This window comes from Plasmodium relictum, assembly GCF_900005765.1.
Source record: "Plasmodium relictum strain SGS1 genome assembly, chromosome: 7".
NCBI lineage: Eukaryota > Apicomplexa > Aconoidasida > Haemosporida > Plasmodiidae > Plasmodium > Plasmodium relictum.
The window spans coordinates 572,751-593,415 of record NC_041685.1 but is presented as its reverse complement, the minus strand read 5'-3'; the positions used below and the strand labels follow the sequence as shown (position 1 = coordinate 593,415).

General features: G+C 19.3%; 5 protein-coding genes across 5 annotated transcripts; 2 read left to right on the top strand and 3 right to left on the bottom strand.

Moving 5' to 3' along the window:
• Positions 1-1,614: 1,614 nt before the first annotated feature.
• On the bottom strand, positions 1,615-6,375 carry PRELSG_0714900 (conserved Plasmodium protein, unknown function; the record flags this gene model as incomplete). Its single annotated transcript, XM_028675843.1, has 1 exon — positions 1,615-6,375. The coding sequence occupies one exon, from the start codon at positions 6,373-6,375 to the stop codon at positions 1,615-1,617; it is 4,761 nt and encodes a 1,586-aa protein (XP_028532392.1).
• Positions 6,376-7,916: 1,541 nt separating this feature from the next.
• Positions 7,917-8,936, bottom strand: PRELSG_0714800 (conserved Plasmodium protein, unknown function; the record flags this gene model as incomplete). The annotated part of the gene is made up of 1 exon (XM_028675842.1): positions 7,917-8,936. One exon carries the CDS (start codon positions 8,934-8,936, stop codon positions 7,917-7,919), a length of 1,020 nt encoding a protein of 339 aa, XP_028532391.1.
• Positions 8,937-10,372: 1,436 nt separating this feature from the next.
• PRELSG_0714700 (conserved Plasmodium protein, unknown function) lies at positions 10,373-11,484 on the bottom strand (the record flags this gene model as incomplete). Its single annotated transcript, XM_028675841.1, has 2 exons — positions 10,373-10,791; positions 10,950-11,484. The coding sequence occupies 2 exons, from the start codon at positions 11,482-11,484 to the stop codon at positions 10,373-10,375; spliced, it is 954 nt and encodes a 317-aa protein (XP_028532390.1).
• An 826-nt stretch (positions 11,485-12,310) lies between these two features.
• OGG1 (N-glycosylase/DNA lyase, putative) lies at positions 12,311-14,227 on the top strand (the record flags this gene model as incomplete). Its single annotated transcript, XM_028675840.1, has 1 exon — positions 12,311-14,227. One exon carries the CDS (start codon positions 12,311-12,313, stop codon positions 14,225-14,227), a length of 1,917 nt encoding a protein of 638 aa, XP_028532389.1.
• Positions 14,228-15,418: 1,191 nt separating this feature from the next.
• On the top strand, positions 15,419-20,461 carry PRELSG_0714500 (conserved Plasmodium protein, unknown function; the record flags this gene model as incomplete). Its single annotated transcript, XM_028675839.1, has 1 exon — positions 15,419-20,461. The coding sequence occupies one exon, from the start codon at positions 15,419-15,421 to the stop codon at positions 20,459-20,461; it is 5,043 nt and encodes a 1,680-aa protein (XP_028532388.1).
• Between the last annotated feature and the right edge of the window lie 204 nt (positions 20,462-20,665).

Below are 20,665 nucleotides of genomic sequence, written 5' to 3'. Positions count from 1 at the left end.
TTATATTTAAAAATTTTAATTCTATAAAACAGTTAAAAATGAAAATTATAGAGAATTATAATATATTTAAATTATGAAAAAAAGGAATGCATGCTTATATTATTATAGAAGGTATTTCTTTTTGAAAAATTATATTTACATTCAAAAAATTACTTATAAAAATATTTATAATTTACAATTTCATTAATTATAATTGTTTTTTACATTTTTACTCTTTTATAATATTTTACGAAATCTTTATTTTATTATAAATTAAGCAAATTATCATAGCAAATATATCATAAAGAACATCTATTAAAAGATTTCTTTATATAAGTGAAACAAATAAAATATGAATATAATAAAATATAAAATAATATATTTATTTATAACGTAAAAAGAAAAGAAAAAAAAAAAAAAGAAAAAAATATTATAATATAGTATAGTATAAATTTTATATCTATTTAAATTCGAATAGAAAACTATTAAAAGCATAAATAAAAATATGATTAATCTGAAAAAAATATATTACTTTTAAAAAATATTATTTTAAAAAAAAATAAAGTTTATAAAAATCGGTTTTTTAATCTCATTAAAAGCATTATGAATAAAAAAAAATAACAAAATAATTATTAAAAAATGTAAATGTCTATAATATAGTGTTAAAATAAGTTTAAAATTATATTTATAAAAATTAATTACTCAAAATTTCATGTAAAAACTACTAAAAAAGAAGTTAAATGCATTAAGAGCTTTCATAATAGTTTTTATAAATAAAATTATAATACTAAAAATTTTTTTGTTTAAACTTCACTACAAATACTATTTTTATGTATAATTAGTTCTAATATATCAAAATGTGTATATTATTTTTTTTTTTTGGAAATTAAAGGATAATAAAAAAAAATCTTAACACAATTACCTATAATTATTATTAGTATAATTGTAATATCAATAATTGATTTGTACAAATTTCTATTTTATGTTGTAATAATTTTTTAACTTTGATTTAATAAATTAGGAATCAAATATATTTTTTTGTAAAAATAATTCTTCCAAAATGATTAATTAGTATATTTATTTTCTATATATAATGAAACAGCAATTTTTATTTTTTTTAAATTATGTTAATAACTTAAATATTGTCTAAAATAATTTCATTTTACTATGTACGTATTTTTAATTTTTTTTTTTTCCTTATTAAGATTGTGCCAGTAATACTAATAATTATTAGGTATTCACAACAAAATGCATAAGTTACTTTATACTAGTAAATATTTATATACCTATTTTGTGAATATCACTATTTTATTCATAAATAAAATTAATGCCTTATAGTATTCTTAATATCTCTCTTATTAAATACTAATTTTTGGAATTTTAATATTCTTAAAAAATTTTATTTTATATACAATAATTTATTATTTTTTTGCTTCTTAATAAAGCATCAAATTTTATGTAAAAATACTATTATAATGTAGCAATTCATTCCATTCTTTTTTTTTTTTAATTTTAATATATCCTTAATTATAATTAAAAGAATATAATTGAAAATAAATGAGTAAATAATATTCCACATCATTATTTTTATAATTCATAAAATATCTTTATTATCTTTTATTTAAACTAATTTTTCTAAGAATAAATTTTAAAATACTCAATATTATTATTACTTTCCTGGAATTCCATTGATTTGGTTTTAGAAAACTTTATTTCATTATCTGATATAAGAGTATCATAAGAAATATGCTTATTGGCATCTGAAAGTTTATCATCACTAAAAGAGTAATACATATTTTTATTAATTTTCTCCATTGAAGGTAAATTTTTAAAAAAGCTCTTGTACTTGCTCATTTCCAAAAAATCCTTTTCACTATCCAAGAGGAAGTCATATAGAATTTGTATTATTCCATTGTTCTTTTGATACATTTCTGAATTATCGAAATTTTGTTTTTTACTAAATTTGTTGTAAAGATGTTTTTTTTTGACATAGAAGTTTAAAAGTTTAGAAAACTTATATATATTCATATTATCTAAGAAGTCTTTAACTAATGTATTGTCATTACTATGAATTTGGTTTATTAATGATAATTCTTGATGGTATTTTTTCAAAATACTATAATATTCATTTGGTTTTTTTAATATCTGTTCATTTTTCTTTAAGATAATAACATTTAAATAATCATTTAACTCTTGTAATTCTTTTGTTTCATCAATATTATAAAAGTTGTTTTTCTTATTTAGTACTTTTTCGTCGTTATTACAGCACATTAATTTTGCTTTATCTACACAATTTACAGGATTTTTATTGTTATTTTCTTCGGTAAAAAATTTTTCTTTGTTCCTTTTTTCATTAAATCTCTCCTTTTTTAGTAACAAAAAAGCTTCTTCTGAATACTTATCATCGTTATATTTAGATATGTTACTATATGAATATGAATTTTTTCCAAAAGATGTACTCAAAAATGAAAAAACGCATTCATCTAATTTTTCTTTTATTTTTTTTATTGGTATCAAAATTTCTATATCAAATGATTCATTTTTTTCTTTTAATATTTTTTCATTAATTTTTTCCAACATTTCTTTAGTTTCATTCATTATATTTTTCTCGTTTTCTCCAAATAAAAAAATAGCATTATTTATTTTATATATATAATTTAACTTGTCTAAATATCTAATTAATAATGTTAAATTATTTACTTTATCATGATTTTCCAATTGTAACTTTAAAATATTTTTCTTCAACTTTTTCATTAAAATATGGATATCTACAAAATTATTATTTTTTTTTTCATTAATATCCCTTACCTTATTTTCTTCAAGATCAAAATTATTTTTAACATTTATTTTTCTACTTTCGCTACTAGAAACAATATTTATTTCTTTTAAATCAATTTTATTGTATTTATCTTCATTTAATATATTACCTATTTTTAATTCTATATTTTCTTCATTTCCAGAATTCATTATTTTGTGTTTATTACTTTCATTTCTTCCTTTTTTAAAAAAGGCATTTGTTTTTTTTTCATAAAATGATGAAGGATGATATCCCCGTAAGTTTTGCATATCTGAAAACTCTGTGTTTAAATTATTCAATACATTTATTTCTCTTTTTACAGGAATTACATTAGTTAAGTTACCTTGAATTTCTACTTTATCCATTAAAGTAAAATCTTCATCTGAAAATAATGTTGAATAAAAAAAGTATTTTCCTCCGAGTTTTTTTTCGTCTATCGAACACAACAATCCTGACATTTTAAGTAATTCTATAAAATATATTTTTATAATGGCCAATTCAAATTTTGAAATATCAACTATATTCGGGAAATCTAATATATAGTATCTAATTTTTTCTATTATTTCACTTATTAATTTTAATATTTTTTCTATTTTTACCGAGCAAGTATTTAGTTTATATTTTTCAATTAAATAAATTATGCAAAGAATAAAAAGCTTAACTTCCAACGTATGTTCATTGCCATTTCTTCTCTTTATAGAAATATTTAACATATTCTTTAATTTGTTGGAATAAAATACTATAGAATTTAATATATAACTTACATGATTTTCAAAAGTCCTTTTATTGTTAATAATAGAACGCTGCTGTAGCAAATTTTCGTGAAATAATAAGTTATTATTATCCTTTGAATTTCTTTTTTTTGATAAAACTTCTTTAATTAAATTTGTGTTCCCTATATTTTTATTCAATAACTTTTCATTAAAGAATGAATCATAACTTTTGCTTTTAATATATTTTTTTTTAATTTCTTTACAATAAAAATCATATTTTTCATATTCAGGAAATTTTAAATTTTTTAACAACATTTCGTTTAAATTGCTACTCGTTTTTAGAATACCTTTTTTATTTTTTTTATCATCTAAATTATACGTATATAAACTTTTTTTTTTATCATTCAATATGACAGCTACTCTTTGTAAAATCATTAAAGTATCAGCATCATCCTTTTTATGAAATTTTTTTTTATCTTTATATTGAAGTAATGAAAGTTTGTTATCTCCAATTAATAATGAATTATTATTAATATTATTTTCTATGTCACTTAATTTCCTTTTATATTCTACTAAACTTATATTATTTAGAGGGTTAAAATGTGTATAATTTTTAACTTGCTCTTGTGAAATATTAAAAAATTTTGAGTCTATGTATTTTAATTTTCTGATGATATTACTTTTAATTTTATCATTGTAATTACATTTCTTATTCTGATTGTTCACATTTGTATGTGTAATTTCTATTTTACCAAAAGTAGAACGTTCATCTTTAGAATTAATAAAGTTTTCTTTAAAATTAATAAATTCTGAATTTTTATGTTTAAAATTAATTACTTTACATGAAGAATCATTTTTTTTATTATTGAAATTTAAGCCGCTCACATTACTCATAGCATTTTTTATAAGCAATTTATTAATACACGAATTCTCCATATTGCTTCCTTTAATCCCTACATTTGAATTCATTCGGCATATATTACTTAATTTTTGTTTAATAAATTTTTTATTAATATTATACATATTTATATTATCAACTTCTACATTTTTTATGCTTTTTGGCATTAAATTGTGCATTTTATCAATCTCTTCTATGCCATAACTTTTTATTTTATCTTTGCATCTTTTGGAATTTTCATCATCACATTTCTCTATATTCAAATAGCTATTTTTCTTTTTACGACTACTATACCTTGAATTATTGTCTCCATTAGATGCATTAAATTGTGATAACTTCCTACTGCCAATATCTAATGTTTTTGATGAAATATCTTTGTACATTTTAACTCTTACTAACTTTTTAGTATAAATGCTAGAGCATGGAATACTAAAATTATTTATCTTTTTTTTCTTTCCATTTATATAATGCCCCACTATTTTATTTTTTTTTTTTTTTTTTTTATTACGAAAAGCATTTTTTTGGAGGTTATTATTAGTTCTATATTTAACATACCTCGACTTTAATGATTTCTTTTTTTTTAATTCTAACTTATTTTTATTAGAAATTTTTTTTTTTAACTTAAATTTTTTTGTTTTTTTCATTTTTCTACGAATTTTAGATTTTTTAATTGTGATGAATTTTTTTTTTTTTTTTATCGTTTGACTAAAATTATCTACAAGTAAAGGTCTTTCTCTTGTCTTTAATTCAGACAAAGATGTTATTGAGTAGTTATTATTTTGATTATTTTTTTCACTAATGAATGCCCCATTTGAAAGCGTTAAATTGACGTCATTATCAAAGTTAAGTAATTCTACATTTAAATTTATTCGTTTTATTTTGTTTCTTTTGTTTCTTTTGTTTATTGATGAACATGATGAGTTAATTTCATTTTTGGAGTATTCATTAAAAGATGAAGAAGAATTTTTCAAAACTTGTTCTGATTTTTTATCTTCATTTTTGCCATTATCAGTGTGAAGTAATGTTTTATATTTATTTAATATTATTTTATTATGTGTATCGTTTTTTTTTTCTTTGAAAGCACAAATATTGCCACCTTTTATGAGATTATAAATACGTGCTTCCTCATTAATGGTATTTTTTTTCTTATTGACATGATTTTCTTTTTCTTCAAATATTTTTTTATTACTCATTTTATTATTTTTTAAGTATTCATTTTTTCCAGTTTTTATACTGTTTAGGTTTTCAAATGATTTTGGTTTTAGTATATTCTCTAACTTTTTATTGTTTATATATTTTTTATTTACATAGCTATTAGGCATATATGACTTTACATTTTCATTAGCATTTGAAATTCCTAGTTTTATTGTTTCATTTTCTTGATATATATTACTATGATCTTTTTCTGTTACGTTATTAGGAATTTTTCTTCCATTATGAATGAATGAGACATTTTGGTTAAAATAACTATTTTTTTTTATGACTTGAACTGGGTTTTCAGGTGAATATACAAGGTTTCTAATTTTATTTTTATTAGATGGTCTTCTATAAATGTCTTTATATTCCTTTTTGAATTCACTCGTTAATTTTAAGGATTCATTAGTATCTTTATGTTTAATTTGATTTTTATCACTAAAGCTATCTTTGCATAAAAAATTATTATCATTACTTTTTTGTTCTAATTTATCAGTGTTTGAAATAATATCTGCAGTTGTGCATGCTTCTTCTCTAAGAAAATCATTATATTTTTTATTAAAATTAAATGAATCCACTTGATTTATATTGCAACAATATTTTGTTATATTGTTCAAGATTCTACAAGAATTTTTTTTTTTCTTATCATAATTTATATCCTTATGGCGTTCTTTATATATTTGTTGGAAAGCTGCGATGTCAGTTTCCATATCAATATTTGGATTCTCATTAGTGTCTATGTTGCTTGCCGGAAGTGAAAACTCATTTTTTTGCATAAACTCCATGTTGTGCATTTATTTTTATTAACATATATATTTTATTTTGTATTATCAAACTTCCAACAAAATCTTTTTCAACGTCTTTATCCTTTCTATTAAATTTTCAGTTAGTACAAATATTTAGTGAATTATAAATCAACTGTTTTTCTTTTTTTAAAAACTGAATTATCTAATACAATTTATAATATATAGGATTTTTTGTTCAATATTATTTAAAGAAGAAAGTTCATATATATAGGTTTTAAAAATAGTTAAAAAGTATCTTAAAAATAACATTTTATATAGAAACACAACTTTATCTCTTTATAGTACTTGGATATACTAATGTTTTGTAATATTTTATTTGTATTTCCTTAAGTATTTGAAATTAAAAAAAGCATTTATTACTTTTTTTGAAGTTATACAATAAAAAAATTTGAACTTTTCCAAATAATTATATAAATAATGCGTATGAAAATTTATTAAAGAAAAAGTTATTCAAAACTTTTTTAATTTAAAGACATATGCACATATATGTAAATGAAAAAAATTTCAAAGAATAAATTGAAAATTTAATGTGATCTAAATTTTTATTATTTTTTTTTTTTTTACACATTAATATTAACATACCTATTTCTTTGAATTAAAGTTTTATTAACCATTCATAAAAAACAGCTATTTGTTTTTTTTTTTTTTTTTGTTAATATATTAATAATATATTAAAACAAAAAAAAGTTGTAAATTAAATGTATATGTAAAAGTGTAAAGTATTTTTACTACAAATAAATGCTATATCGCTAGCAGATTATCTCTAAAACGGTTTCTCATCTTCAGTTAAAAAGAATTAACTCAAAAAAAAAAAAAAATGTAAGAATGCGTTAATCATTTAACACATATATTATTTTAAAAAAATTTTTTATAATTTCACATTTTTTTTTTTTTGTTATTCTGATTAGACTAAAAATTTGATTATTCATAATATAAATGAATGAAGTCTGAGAAACAATTGAATGCATAATTTTTAAAATATATATAAATATTATAATTTTATAAATAAAAATTTTAAAATAAATATGCATTATTCAATTCCTATAATTTTTTTTAAATTTAAGAAATATATTAATAAAAAATTGAAATGAAATTTTCTTTCATCTTGTTCCTTGTTAAACATTTTAGTAACTTATAACATTTCCATTAATACAAATACATATTCAAGAATTAATTCTACATAAGAAAAATTATAATTTTCTTCACATTTACTAAAGAAAAAAGCTTTTTTAATTATATATACCTTTGCACAAATTATTAATAGAATAAAAGGTGCATTTTTATTCTTTATTTTCACTTTTTAACATAATAGCAAATTCTCTCGTAAATTTCATTGAAAAATATAAAAGTATTCATGCTAAGAAAATATAATATATAAAAGAATACTTCTGAAAAAAAAGGATATTATAACAATATTATTTGTTCCAAAAATTAATGTAGCATTACTATTCTATATATATACAAATTTAATCTGGAAATTTTCTGAATAAATAGCTAAATTTATTAATATTAAAAATGAAAATTAAAAGTTAGCTCCATGGAGTTAAAGGGCGCAAAATTTGTAATATGAAAATTTCAGAATTATCTGTTGACTGATAAAATAATCCATCAAATTGAGTTGTATACTTAATAAAATAAAAAAAAAACATAAGAAGAAAGAATGTTACGTTACTACCTATTGTAAATATTTGAGCATACTTATATAAATCACTAGTTTGAATGTCTTTGTCATAAAATTCTTCAACCTTTGTTGGAGTATTTTCTAGGCAACCTTCCATTTTCATGCCTTTTGCTTTTTCCGAAGCATGCTGATCATTTCTTAATTCTCTATATGCTATACAAACTCTTAAATTATTAAAGTTGCATTGTTTATAGCTCTCTTTTCTAAAATCTGGAATAAATATAAAATAATTATGATTTTTTAAGTAACTTAGGTCATTACACTTACGGATATAACTTATATTCGTATTTCCTCCATGTTCCATCATCGTATTTGTGCACGATGTTCTTCTCCCTTCAAAAATTCTGCAATTGTTTACTACAAGTGTGCCTGTAATATTTAAACGCCTCTTACACCATAAGTTTGGGGTAACATAAAGAGTAATTAAATTAAATATATTTATTACAAACCAAAAAACAAAAAGGATTGCTAATCCCCAAGGGAACCATTTAGCAGTACATCCAATTCTTTTAATACATTCTCCTAATGACATAAAATCATTAATTGTAAAATTTGAAAATATTGAACATATTCTGGATAAAAAAAAAGCTAAAATACTTATGAAACTTGTTAAAACAAGAAAAATTAATAAATCTGTTAACATAAAATTAATATTTGCATATTCACACGAATAATTTATAAAAAAATTGAAAGACTTGATAAATTGTTGAAATATTAAGGTGAATATAATATTAAAAGCAGCAATGATTGTTAAACAATTATAATAAAAACTAGCTCTCCAACTATGCCTTCTATAATTCCAGTTGATGTAAAATTCATTGATCATTTTAGCTATACGCCCAGGTTTTTTACTTTTCCTATTATCCATTTTTTTAAAATAACAAATAAGTATAAAGAGAATGAAGTTATTTAACAAATTTCATCTTTTTTTTTTTTTTTGTTTCAATTTTTAGTAATTTAATACAAAAAATAAGGTACATATATTTGAATACCCCTTTTTACTTAAATTTTTTATTTATATTTAAATAATTCTAATTTCTCCTTGTAATTTATTAATTTGGCATCTCATTATATTTTAATTTTTTTTTTTCTTTGTATTATATATTAGAATTTACTATACTATCATTATTTTGATTTTCTAATTTAAGAATTCTTAAAAATATAATTTCTTATTATAAATATATTTTTTTAATTCTTTATTTATTGAAAAATTAATTTATTATTTACATTTAAATTTTTTTTTTTTAAATTCATAAAAGCAAAAAATTTAAGTAAAATAAAAAAATAGTTTAAAAATATGACAGAGAATAATGGGATATATAAAAATATATATATGCTTCCTTTTTTTTTTTTTATAAGATTATCGCAAAAATTGTATTAGAAATAGAATAAATCTAAAAAGTGGAATATAATATATTCACTTAATATTCTAACAAAAAAATAATTCAAAAATAAATTACTTAGGGCTATAACTTATATTTTCAATGCAACAAAAAAATAAAATAAAATAATATATTAGTGCATATTCGTGCATAAATAAGCTCGATTTCATTTACATAAATATATAATTTTTGTGTGTATCTTATTTAACATATTTTTTTAAATTCTAAAAATGTAAATATATGTATATATTTTAAACATACTAAAGAGAAATTTTTATTTATATGGCAATATTAATGAGATCAATATATAACTTTTTTTTTGATTTTTTATCATTAAATGCATAGGAAAGATAAAAAATTTTATAAAAATCATAATTTTATATTAATCTTAAAATCCTTTAAATGAAAATACATGAGAAAAAATCATTATGTTTTAATTAATTATATTTCTTCTATATATTTTTTTTTAAAGTATCTCCTTAATATTGATAAACCAAATATGTGTTTTAAAGACATGAAAGTAAAATTTATAGTATTAAAGAATAAATATAATAAAAAGAATTAATAAACATTTTAATATAAAAAAAATTATATTAAATAAAATGTAGTCTTTAAAATGATTAAATACTTTTTAAAAATTTATTTAATTTTCTAAGTTTTAAAAAGTAAAAAGAAGTTTAATCAATTACAAAAATAAAAATAAAATGTGATTTGAATTAAATACAAATAAAATAGCTAAAAATAATATAAAGTATATGATATATAAAAATAAAATAATAGAATATTTTAATTTTCTCAAATGCTCATATTAATTTAAAAAAGAAAATAAAATATATAAAATGAAAAAAGTATTTTTTATTACAAAAAAAAATACATTTAAATTGTATAAAAAAAAAATATTTCAAATAAGATATATATATTATTATCTCCATACATCTAAAAGGCGGGTAAATTTTAAAAATAAATTTAATCTTTCTTCATTCATAATAAAAGATGAATCTATAGGTGTATTGACTTTTATAACAACAATAAGTGTAAATAATGTTATAGTAGTAACTAACCAAAATAAAATAAATGACACGGAAAATAGATAAAAATCACTTTTATGGTCAGAATCTTCTAAAAAGTATTGTTCTCTTAAATCAACTGTATTACCAGAACAGTTTGGAAAAGATTCCCAAGAACTTTGTTTATTTTTTATAAAATCAACAAAAAAATCGCATAATTTTTTATCTTTCAAGGAGCATACTAAATTAGGAGAGGAACGAACCAAAAATAGAAAACTCTGTACTTTTAATATGTTAAAATCATTACAACTTTCTTTTTTTCTTAAAACGATAACTTCTTTAGTAATTTCACACCCTTTGATAAAAAAAAAAAAATTTATACATAAAACTGTATCATAATATCTCTATAAATTTTATGTAATTATAAGATTTTATTATTCAAAGAAATGTATATATATATATATATATATGTATATTAAAATGTTAGTATACCTGTAGCTCTGTTTTTAACTAAAAGGCAATTATTTAAAGCATCCATTCCATACATATTATACTTTAAACTACACCATCCATTAGGGCTAGAAAAAATTGTAATAGTATTAATTATTAGGAAAAAAAACCAAGACATATATATTAAAGACAAAATCCATGAGATATATTTTATTAAGAATCCTACGACAGTGTAGTAAATCCCTAAATTGAAAAATTCATTATTAGTGAAGTTCGAATATAAATATGTTAAACGAGAAAAGAAAAAATTAATGAATCCCATTAAAATAATAAATATTAATACTGCCATGTAGATTCTTTGTACTGATGCAATTTTAGAAGAGCTACAAGAATGGTTACTAAACCTTTCACTTGATATCAAAAGTTTAACGATTAATGTATACACTATACCAAATACTAATAATATGTAAAAAATACTAAAAAAAAAGCTATATCTCCAAACGAATTTTTTTTTTTTCCAGTTAGACACGATGTACTTATTTTCAATAAAAGAATTCAATCTTTCTAAATACAACATTTTTTTTTTTTATTTTAAAAAAGGAAAAGAAAAGAAAAATACACATATAGTAAAAAATATTGCCATAAATTTAATCACAAACTTACTGATTTTTTTTTTTGAAAAAATAAGAATCTATGATAATAATACTGTAAATAAGCATATAGAATTTAAATACAAGGATATTATTACTGACAATTTAAAAAAAAGGGAAAATAATGAAATAAAATAAAATAGCAATATCAGGTACTATATATCTTTAATTACATATCGTATTAATAACTAAAAATGACATCATTATATATATAGATATTCTAAATAAAATAATTTGCAAATAACTAAAAAGAAAATTTTTTTATTTTATTTTATTCTTTTATAAAAATTAAAAAGTAAAATTATAATGTTTTTCATTATATATCTACATAGCAAAGACACTATTATGATTTTTAAATGAAAATTAAGTTTATGGATCATAAATATTAATTCTTTGTTTCTTTCATTTTCATTAACTATATTATATCAAAAAAAAATTTTAGCAAAAAAAAAAAAAAATATGGTGCTTCGTATTTTTATAAAAAAATTACTCTAAAAAATATTTAACCACGCAGAAATGAAAAAGATTGTATATATTTATATAAAAATAATATAATGATCTGCCTAAATAGTTCAAAATTTAGAAAAAATTAAATATAAAAGTATATATATATGTGTTTTTAATAGATATATACTTTTAAAATTTTTTTAAAATATGTATATTTTTAAATAGCATTTTTTTTTTTCTATAAAAATTTCACATTTTTTTAAATCATGGAATTTCTATAATAAATTAATTCCTTTTTATATGATAATGAAAATTTATCATATTTTTTTGATTTTAGCAATAAATTATATATATATTTGCAAATATATTAACAAAAATAATCAAAAAACATTAAATAAAATAAGTAGTACCCATGAAAAGAAATACAATTTAAAAATTGAAAAAATGACGAAAAAAAATTCCTTTAAAATTAAAAAAGAAAATATTATGAATAGAAAAATTTTAAACCCCCAAATTAATAGCTATACATTTTTAAATAATATTAAAATTGCTAAAAAAAATAAATTAGTTAAGATTAGTGATAATAATTTACTGAAAAGGAAGATAAAAGAAGAGGAGATATATACATTTCAAGAAAAAAACAATGAAGCAAAAAATGTATATGAATCAAAAGACTTATACTATGTAATAAAAAATTATGAAAAAAATTGGTATACCTTAAATGTTACTAAAAACGATTTACAGTTAATGTACTGTTTCCTGATAGGACAGGAATTTTGTTTTAGTGAAGTTGAATGCAACACGTACATTGGATTAATAAATAATAAAATATTTTTATTTAAAGAAACGGAAAATAATATTTTGTATCAATGCCTATATGATAATAAAATTAATTTACTTAGGAAAAGAATTAATATGAAAACATTAAACCATTTCAATAATGACAGAGATAATAAATATGAAAAGGAACTGCAAGATTTTTTTAATTTACAATTTCCTTTAGAAAAAAATATAGAAACATGGAAAAAAAAAGATAAAAGGATGAATGAAATATCTGATAAAATAAGGGGGCTAAGAATATTAAAAGCAGATCCAATTGAATCTTTTTTCGCTTTTATATGTTCAACTAATAATAATATACCAAGAATAACATTGATGATTGATTGCTTGAGAAGGCGTTATGGAATATTTCTTGCTACAGTAATTTTTCAAAATAATGATATAATTATAAAGACTAGAAAAGAAATGGAATACAAAAATGGTAAGATTGAAATAAATTCAGATGTAAAAAAAATATATTACGAAAATATAAAAATAAAAAAAGAGAATTATGAGAATTTAAAGAAAAATATGGAGACAGAGAATGATAAAAATATAAATAAGCATATTACAAATTATAGCTATAAAAGCATAAAAGAAAATGTTAAAACTGAAAATGATGAACATATAAATATAAACATAAAAAAAAATAGTTGCAAAAGTATAAAAAAAAATATAGAAATAGAAAGTGATAAATATATAAAGAATGATGTGCAAAGTGGGAAAGATGAATTTGTATACGATGATAATAAAATATTTTATGAAAATATAAAAAAAAAAATAAAAGAAGAAAGAAAAATGAAAATTTTTGACTTTTACGAATTTCCCAAAATCGAAATTTTATCTAAATTAAAAGAAGAAGATTTAAGAAGTTTAGGATTTGGTTACAGAAGTAACTATGTTATAGAAAGTGCAAAAATGTTAACAAAAATGGGAAATGAGAAATGGATAGAAGATTTAAGAAAAGAAGAAAAAACTAAAAATTGCATAGATAAATTAATGAAATTTCCTGGTATAGGCTTAAAAGTAGCTAACTGTATTTGCCTTTTTGGGTTAAATAAATTTGATTGTATACCCATAGATACTCATATTTATGATATTATTTATAAATATTATAATAACTTAATAGAAAATATAGATAAAAATGATTTACATGTAAATAAAAACACAAAAGAAAAAGCAAATAATATACAAATAAAAAATCCACAAATTTTAAATAATGTAAATAAAAATAATAAAAAAAATTGTTTACAAAATGTAAAACAAAAAAAAAAAGCTTTAACGAAATCATTATATATAAAATTATTTACAAAACTCAAAAATATATTTGGCCCTAATTGTGGATGGGCACAAACAATTCTTTTTGTATCTGAATTAAAAAAATTTGACCATTTATTTGAATGAAAATATATGAGTATATATATATATTGATACTAATTAAAATTATAAACGAAGTAACATAGAAATTATAATTTTTTTTTTTTTTAATTGTTATATATTAAAAAAAAAAAAGAAAATTTTCTAAAATTGTCTAATAAAATAAATTTTATTACCAAAATTAATCCAAAATATAAAAAAAAATTTTATGCATTTATTTTACGTATTTTATTATTTTTAAATTTTTTGTGTTTAATTTTTAAATATATTTAAAAGTGTCTATTTTAAAATATAAAATAATTTTCTTAAATTTTTCGTTAATTTTTAAACAACTAAATATTTTTAAATGAGTTTGAAAAAAATATATCTATATGTATTTTTAGTATTTAAATTTTTTTTTTTTAAATTACACACAAAATGTTACATGAAAATTTTATACTTATACCTATCTTTTGAATATTTTTTTCTTTATTTTTGTTTAAAAAAATTTATATATATATAAGTAAACCTTTATTATTTTCTTTTGCTTTTACAAATATTTTGGCAAAATATTTTCCAAAAAAAAAAAAAAAAAATTGATAATATATAATAAAATGTTATTCATAAAATAAATTAAAATTTTTATTAAATACAAAAAAAATGCGTATGCCTCATTCGAATCTTTAATTTTTTTTAGCATACCAAATACGTTTTATTCATAATTTCAATATTTTTTAATAAAACTGATCCTGATTATTTTATATATTTTTGTATATAAAATATTTATACAGTTATATTTCTTAGTGCTAAAGAAAACTATAGAAATATTTTTGTATCCCTTGTTTTATTTTAAAAAGTATTCATAAAATAATTTAAAAATATATATTTACAGCTTTTTCATTTAAACTTTTTTTATGTTATTTATATAAAGTAATTTTTTATTTTAATAAAATTTTGTTTTTAATTTATAATTTTTTTTTTTTTTTACGAAATTTTTAAATATACAATTTTTTTTATCTTTTTATTAAAGCTTGTATGTTTTAATATATTTGTTGAATATGACAATTATTGGAAAAACGATAAAAAATTATCTTAGGTAAATATGTGTGTGTTGATTTGTAATATGTATATATATATATATATATATATATATATATATATATTTTTTTTTCTTTGAATTTTCCTTTATTTTTTTTTTTTTATGAAATTTTTGTTCATACTTTTTAGCTAATTAGAATAATGAAATCCTATAGGCTTAAAAAAACTAATGAAAAAAAAGAGGATGAAAATGTAAAAGATATCAGTGATAATATATCAAATTTAATGAGTTTAAAAATTAGAAATGAAAATATACACATAAAAAATATTATAAGAACAATACATTATGTTTATATAAATAAATATGATAGTGAAACAGGTTTTTCTTATATTAAAGACATACTAAAAAACATTATTAAAGGTAATGTGTATGATATTGAATATAAAAAGTATATAAATAAAAATTGTATATATGAATTATGTTCTAGAATACTTTTAAATATCATAAAAACTAATGTTAAAGATGATAATTTTAATAAAATAGTAGAATTTTTGTTTGATATATTATATTATTGTGATGTAATAATAAGTGAAAAGAAAAATATAAAAAGTACCAATATAGATAGTAATATTAATCAAGAATATGAGTTAATCACCAAATTGTGGAATAGATTATTAGACAATATATTTATTAAAGATAGGAAACAAAGAATTAATTTATGTAAAGTTATAAGAGCTTTAGTTAGAAAAGCATGTGCACTACAAATTGATGTTTCTAACAAATTATGTAAAAAACATGCTAACATATTCTTATCTTTATTAAATGACAAAGATCATAATATTAGAGTTTTATGTTTAATCATATTAGAACCATTTCAAGACTTCAATACTAAGGGAAGTTATCTGAAATGTTTTGACGATTCTCACTACCTTGTAAGGATAAATGCAATAAAAAACATTTCAATAAATATAGAAGATAACAATTATGAGCATTTAGTAATTTTGAAAAACTTTTTAATTAGAATAAATGATATAAATCATAATGTAAGAATAAGTGTATATGAAAAATTAAAAAATTATTATTTTTACATTCCATCTGATATGAAGTTCGAGTTATTATTATGTGGATTAAACGATAAAGAAAAATCAGTACGTGAAAGTTGTTACAGTATGATTATACATTGGGTACAATTATTTGATGATAAAATAGAAAATTTATTGTTACATTTAATAAATAATGACATAGATAATGATATAATAGTAGAACAAATATGTAAGATTCATTTAAATAATGTAAGAAAAGGTAATATAAAAAGTAATACTATAGAGGTAGATGAAGATAGAGAGGTTTTTGAAAATAATAACTCTGAAGAAAAAAATTTGACTGGTAATAATGATGATAGCCCATATAATGAAACTTGGTTTAATTATTGTATAAATAATTTATTTTCATTAAATGCAGCAGAATTGTATATTCTTCGGGTATATGTTCAAAATTTCTCTGATGAACAAGAGAAAGAGAAAATTGATGCATTACAAGTAATTAATACTATATATTATTATCTGAGTTTGAGTAAATTTAATGAAAAGCTATATTATAATAGAAAAAATTATATTAACTGTGTTGAAAATAATGAAGGTGATCAAGCAGATAACCAAAATTTGTTTTGTTCTTGCGGAAAGAATAAATTGGATATAAAAATATTGGAAGAAAATAGAAAAAAAAAATTTATTGAAACCTCTATTTTTGATGATACATATTGTGACAAATGCATTTATTATACAACTAAAAAAAATGAATCGTATAGCAATAACAATGATAAAAATGAAACAGAAGATAATAATAATGGGGATTCTAGTATTCAAGAAAATGTATTAATAAATGAAGATAATATAAATGAAAATTATAATTATATTTGTAACATAAAAAATTTATTATTGATATGTAAATATTTAGATATAATAGAAATATATCAAGTAGAAAAAATTCTAAAATGTTGTACAACAATTTTATTAACAGGACCGTTAAGAGAAGTTATTATAAAATGCATGCTAAATAATACGGGAGTAAATTACTACAAATTGCAAAAGGGACATATTACGTGCGCATATTGGTTAAGTAATAGTTATATATATGCATGCTTAGAGTTATTAAGACAAATGATTTATATAAAAAATAAAAATAGTGATATAAATGAAATAGAAATTAACTTAACTAATCAAATATTAAGTATAATATCTGAAATAAAAGAACCATTTGATAATACAGAAAATGAAAATCCATTTTTAAGCAATAATATTAATTTAATAGAGGATGAAAAAAAATTAAGTAAAAACATATCTAAAAATGAAAATGTTGAAAAAAATACATTAACATTCATATTTAATAATATATTGAATGTTGAAAATGACACTATCTTTGATATAATAAGAAAAAAAAATTTAAATACTTTATCTATTGAGCATTTATTAATATTATGCAAAAAAATGCAACATAAATTAGATGTAACTGAAGCGAAAATTAAAGACTTAACAGAAATGGGGAAGGAAAAGGAAAATGAAAAAAATGAAGCAGAAAGTAATGCAATATCAGAAAAAGAAAAGACGGCAGAGACAAATGAGAAAAATGATATTAATGCATTTCACGAACAGATTAGGATGCATACGCAAATTTTTTTAAAGCAAATAACGATGTTAAGTTTATTGAGATTAGAATTAAAAAGAAGATGGTTAAGAATTTTATTTATATTGGAGTGCTTTTTATGCAAAAGTAAATCTCACTGTTCTTTTGATTCGGCCCTTCGTGAATTTCCGAATGAGTTATTATTGCCTGCTTTAAATTTTTGTTGTTCTATTATGCCAGATTGGGATGATAAAGAAATAGAAGATCAGTTTTATGATATTATTGTTTCTAAATGCTTAGGAAATTGGTGCATGTTTATAAGTAATGATGAAGAATTAAAGAAGCAAATATATGCATATAAAACAGCTATTGCTGATACATGTGATGTATTAAATAACTGTTTATTAAACATTGAAAAAATTCATTCTAATATTTATCCAAATATATATAATAAGGCCAATATTGATATAATGATTCAAACAGACAAAATAATAAATAAAAATACAACATGCGAAGAAGAAAATAAAAAAGCAAATATTGATGAAGATATTAGTAATAATTATATATTTTATGAATATAATCCTCCAAATGAGCATTTATTAAATTATTTCTCCGTTAATCAAGATGCTTGGTATGAATATAAAGAGTTATTAGAAAAGCTAGAAATAAATTCTTTAAGATGTGAAATATATATATGTGTATTAGGAGATTTATTAATGACTCATCCGCATTTAAATAACGATGAATTAATTATAGATGCTGTAGAAAATTTATGGAATTATTTAAATGGAGTAGTAAATACAAGTAAATATATTCAATCTATTTGCTTAAGAGTTTATTGCAAATTATTGTTAACGGAATATTTAGGAAATCATATTCATAAGTTATCTAATGAAGAGTTATTTAGTTTAATGAAATCATCGTCTCATAAATTAAGAGCATTATTTGAAATGTGCTTTTTAATGTCTCCATCTACCTACAACTGTGTTCAAGACTTTAAAAAAATTAGTACTTTTAATATTACGAATATTAATTCACATGATAAGATATTTTTATTTTCTATTTTTTCTATGTATCCATCAATGAGTGAAACTAATTTGTTAATTTTTCATTATACTTTTGAAGAAGTGATTTTAAAAACATGTGAAGGAGTTTTAAAATATAAGCTAAAGACTATCAATTTTACAAATATTCTCACATTTATGATTTTTACTTTATTACATAAAGCCAATATCAACTTTTTAGTTGCTAATTTTGCAAAGTATATAAAATGGATTCTTCTAATTATCATAGAAAAAGGTATAGCGTTAACTAATAGATCTAACATAATAGAATTGATATATAAAGTAATTCAAATATATCTCTTTCATGATCTCAGTGATGTTAATAGTTTAGAAAAAAAGAGAAATTACGAAATGAAAGAAGTTAAGAAGAGAGGAAGAAAAAGAAAAATTAATCCATTAGAAGATAAAATTGAAAAAAAAGAAACAGAAAAAGATATTGAAAGGGAATTTGAAAAAGAAATGGAAAAAGAGATGGAGAAGGAAATGGATAAAGAAAAAGATGAAAATGAAAATGAAAAAGATCAAGAAAAAGAGAAAAAAAATTATACTATATGCTTTAAGAGTGTCCAAGCTAATGTAAACACTACTATTAAAGATTTAAAAAGTTTTTTTGTGCTAGTTAATTTTTGTATGCATTCTTCTGATATCATTCGATCAAAAAATGAAATAAAGTATTGTGAAATTGTTAAAGAACACATTGAAAAAAAAATTGAGGAAATTAAAAATTATTTTATTAAAAAAAATTTAATTGTAACTGAAAATAATGAAAATAAAATAGAAAATGAAGAAAATAAAAATAATCATAATTTATTAAATTTAAAACAAATTGATTCATTAACAGAAGATTCGATTTATCAAGAAATTATTGAAGATTATGCAAATTATATAGGAAAATTGACTTCAAGAGATTTTTCTTATCCAATAATACCACGAAGTTTAGATCATATTAATGAAGATGAAATGTCCAAACAAGAAATATTGGATCAAATTAATAATACATGCATATCTGATGAGAACAAAGATGAAAATTCTCAGAAGATAGTTAAAAAGAGAGGAAGAAAAAAAAAAAATTCCAATATAAAAAATGAAATGGTTAATGAATATGTTGAGAAAGATAAGGAAATAAAAATAATGAATGAAAAAGATGATAATAAAAATAGCCAAGACAGTAAGATCATTAGTGAAAATAATCCCGTTATAAATAATACTGAAAATCAAATACAAAATGAAAAAGGACAGTTAACATACAAAAATGGAAATAAAGAAGATATAAAAGATACAGAAAAAAAAAGCGAAAATTATCATAACATGATTAATGTTAAAAATAATATTAAAAATAAGTTTACTGAATTAAATTTGAGTTCAAGTGAAGATACACAAAATAGCGATGGCAGTTCTAGCTTAAATGATTATGAAAGTATGAAAAACTGTACTGATTTAAATGATGGTAGTAGTAGTTATAGTAGTTTTAATAGCAATGATTCGACTGCAATGGCATTTAAAAGATTAAATAAGTTAAAAAGAACTAGTTATTCAAGTGTTGTTTCAAAATTTTAAATTTTATTGATTTTATAATCCTTTTTATTTTATTTTATTTTTTTTTTTTTTGGCTTTAAGTATATATTATTTCAAATAAAATAGTTTTTTAAATTAAAAATATATATGTAGACATTTATTTTAATTTATAAGTATTTATAAAAAAAAAATCAAGGATAAATAAAAACTTTAATAATATATATAAATTTTTTTTAAACTATATAT